The sequence below is a fragment of the Oncorhynchus mykiss genome, chromosome 5, assembly GCF_013265735.2.
Source record: "Oncorhynchus mykiss isolate Arlee chromosome 5, USDA_OmykA_1.1, whole genome shotgun sequence".
NCBI classification, from domain to species: domain Eukaryota; kingdom Metazoa; phylum Chordata; class Actinopteri; order Salmoniformes; family Salmonidae; genus Oncorhynchus; species Oncorhynchus mykiss.
The window spans coordinates 100,721,647-100,722,780 of NC_048569.1; the positions used below are offsets into that span (position 1 = coordinate 100,721,647).

General features: G+C 43.4%; 1 protein-coding gene across 2 annotated transcripts in view; it reads right to left on the reverse strand.

The window, feature by feature from the left end:
- The window catches only part of chd1l (chromodomain helicase DNA binding protein 1-like), a 50,566-nt gene extending 49,697 nt beyond the window's left edge, over nucleotides 1-869 (reverse strand). Inside the window, exon 1 of one of the 2 annotated variants that reach the window (XM_036979035.1) lies at nucleotides 655-867. In XM_036979035.1, the coding sequence (XP_036834930.1) occupies nucleotides 655-748 (94 nt within the window). In that variant the 5' untranslated portion in view covers nucleotides 749-867. Of the gene's footprint in view, nucleotides 1-654 lie in introns of both variants that reach the window. The other variant, XM_036979036.1, reaches the window with a different exon arrangement.
- Nucleotides 870-1,134: the final 265 nt, after the last annotated feature.

Here is a 1,134-nt window from a genome sequence, read left to right on the forward strand (position 1 = left end):
AGATGTGATTTCTTTCTCTAGCGAATGATGGCAAGGCACTACAGAGGCTAGTGCATACGGCCCAGTACATCACTGGACCAAGCTTCCTGTCATCCAGGAACTCTATAGGAGCGCAAGACGTAGAGACGTAGAGCCGCAAGCTAGCGCGAGGACGCGCTCTTTGAAAGGAGGGAGAAGTGTAACGAGCCTGGGTTTATAAGCACGGAAATCGACTCGGCACAGTCGATAGCGCACCGTACCTCAGCGCTCCCTGCTGTTTCATTACAATATTAACTCAATTACCTCGACACCCCCTGTATATAGCCTCGCTATTGTTATTTACTGCTGCTCTTTAATTATTTCTTATCTTACTTTTTTTAATGCATTTTCTTAAAACTACATTGTTGGTTAATTAAAGGCTTGTAATTAAGCATTGTATTCTGCGCATGTGACAAACACAATTTGATTTGAGTTCAACTAATACCACCAAGCTACCACAAATGTCGCTTAAATACTAGTGGAACACTGCCAGTGCTTACTAACAAGTTAGGTAGCTAGCTACTACAGATCCAGTCCTGAGTGTTGGGCATGGCTCTGTTGAGTTGGCGGTACATGCCTGAATCAGTCTCTGTCGTAGGCTAACCATTAACTTTGCCCCCACTCCCCACCACAAACCTTGCAAACCCCACTTCTGCAAATCTTTTTCAGTCAGACTGCTCTTGGTTTCTTCCGGTACGCTTGTTTTTATTTTCTGATGGAAGCTGGCCATATTTCCAAAAGCTGAGGAAAGTTTCAGAGAAACAACAAGGAAGGAAGTTTAGCGCCAAACAAACATTGTTTACTTCCTGATCAGATGACCTGAAACAGAGGAGACGCGGCTTCTTCTTCTCCTCCTTTGATTAGGTTTAACGGCGGTTGGCCTCCAATAAACGTTGCATTACCGCCACCAACTAGACTGGAGTATAACTCCTTTATACTTTGCTTGAAAAAAGGAAAATAAATCAAGAAATTCCCTACATCCAGTGCTTAATTTGAGCCGGATCCTGCCGCAATAGGATCCTGTTTCATTCAGGAACCTATTTGTGAGGATCCGGTACCTTTCTTGGCATGACATTTTTTTCAATGTTTGCATTGTACAAATTCGAATAAAAGCGG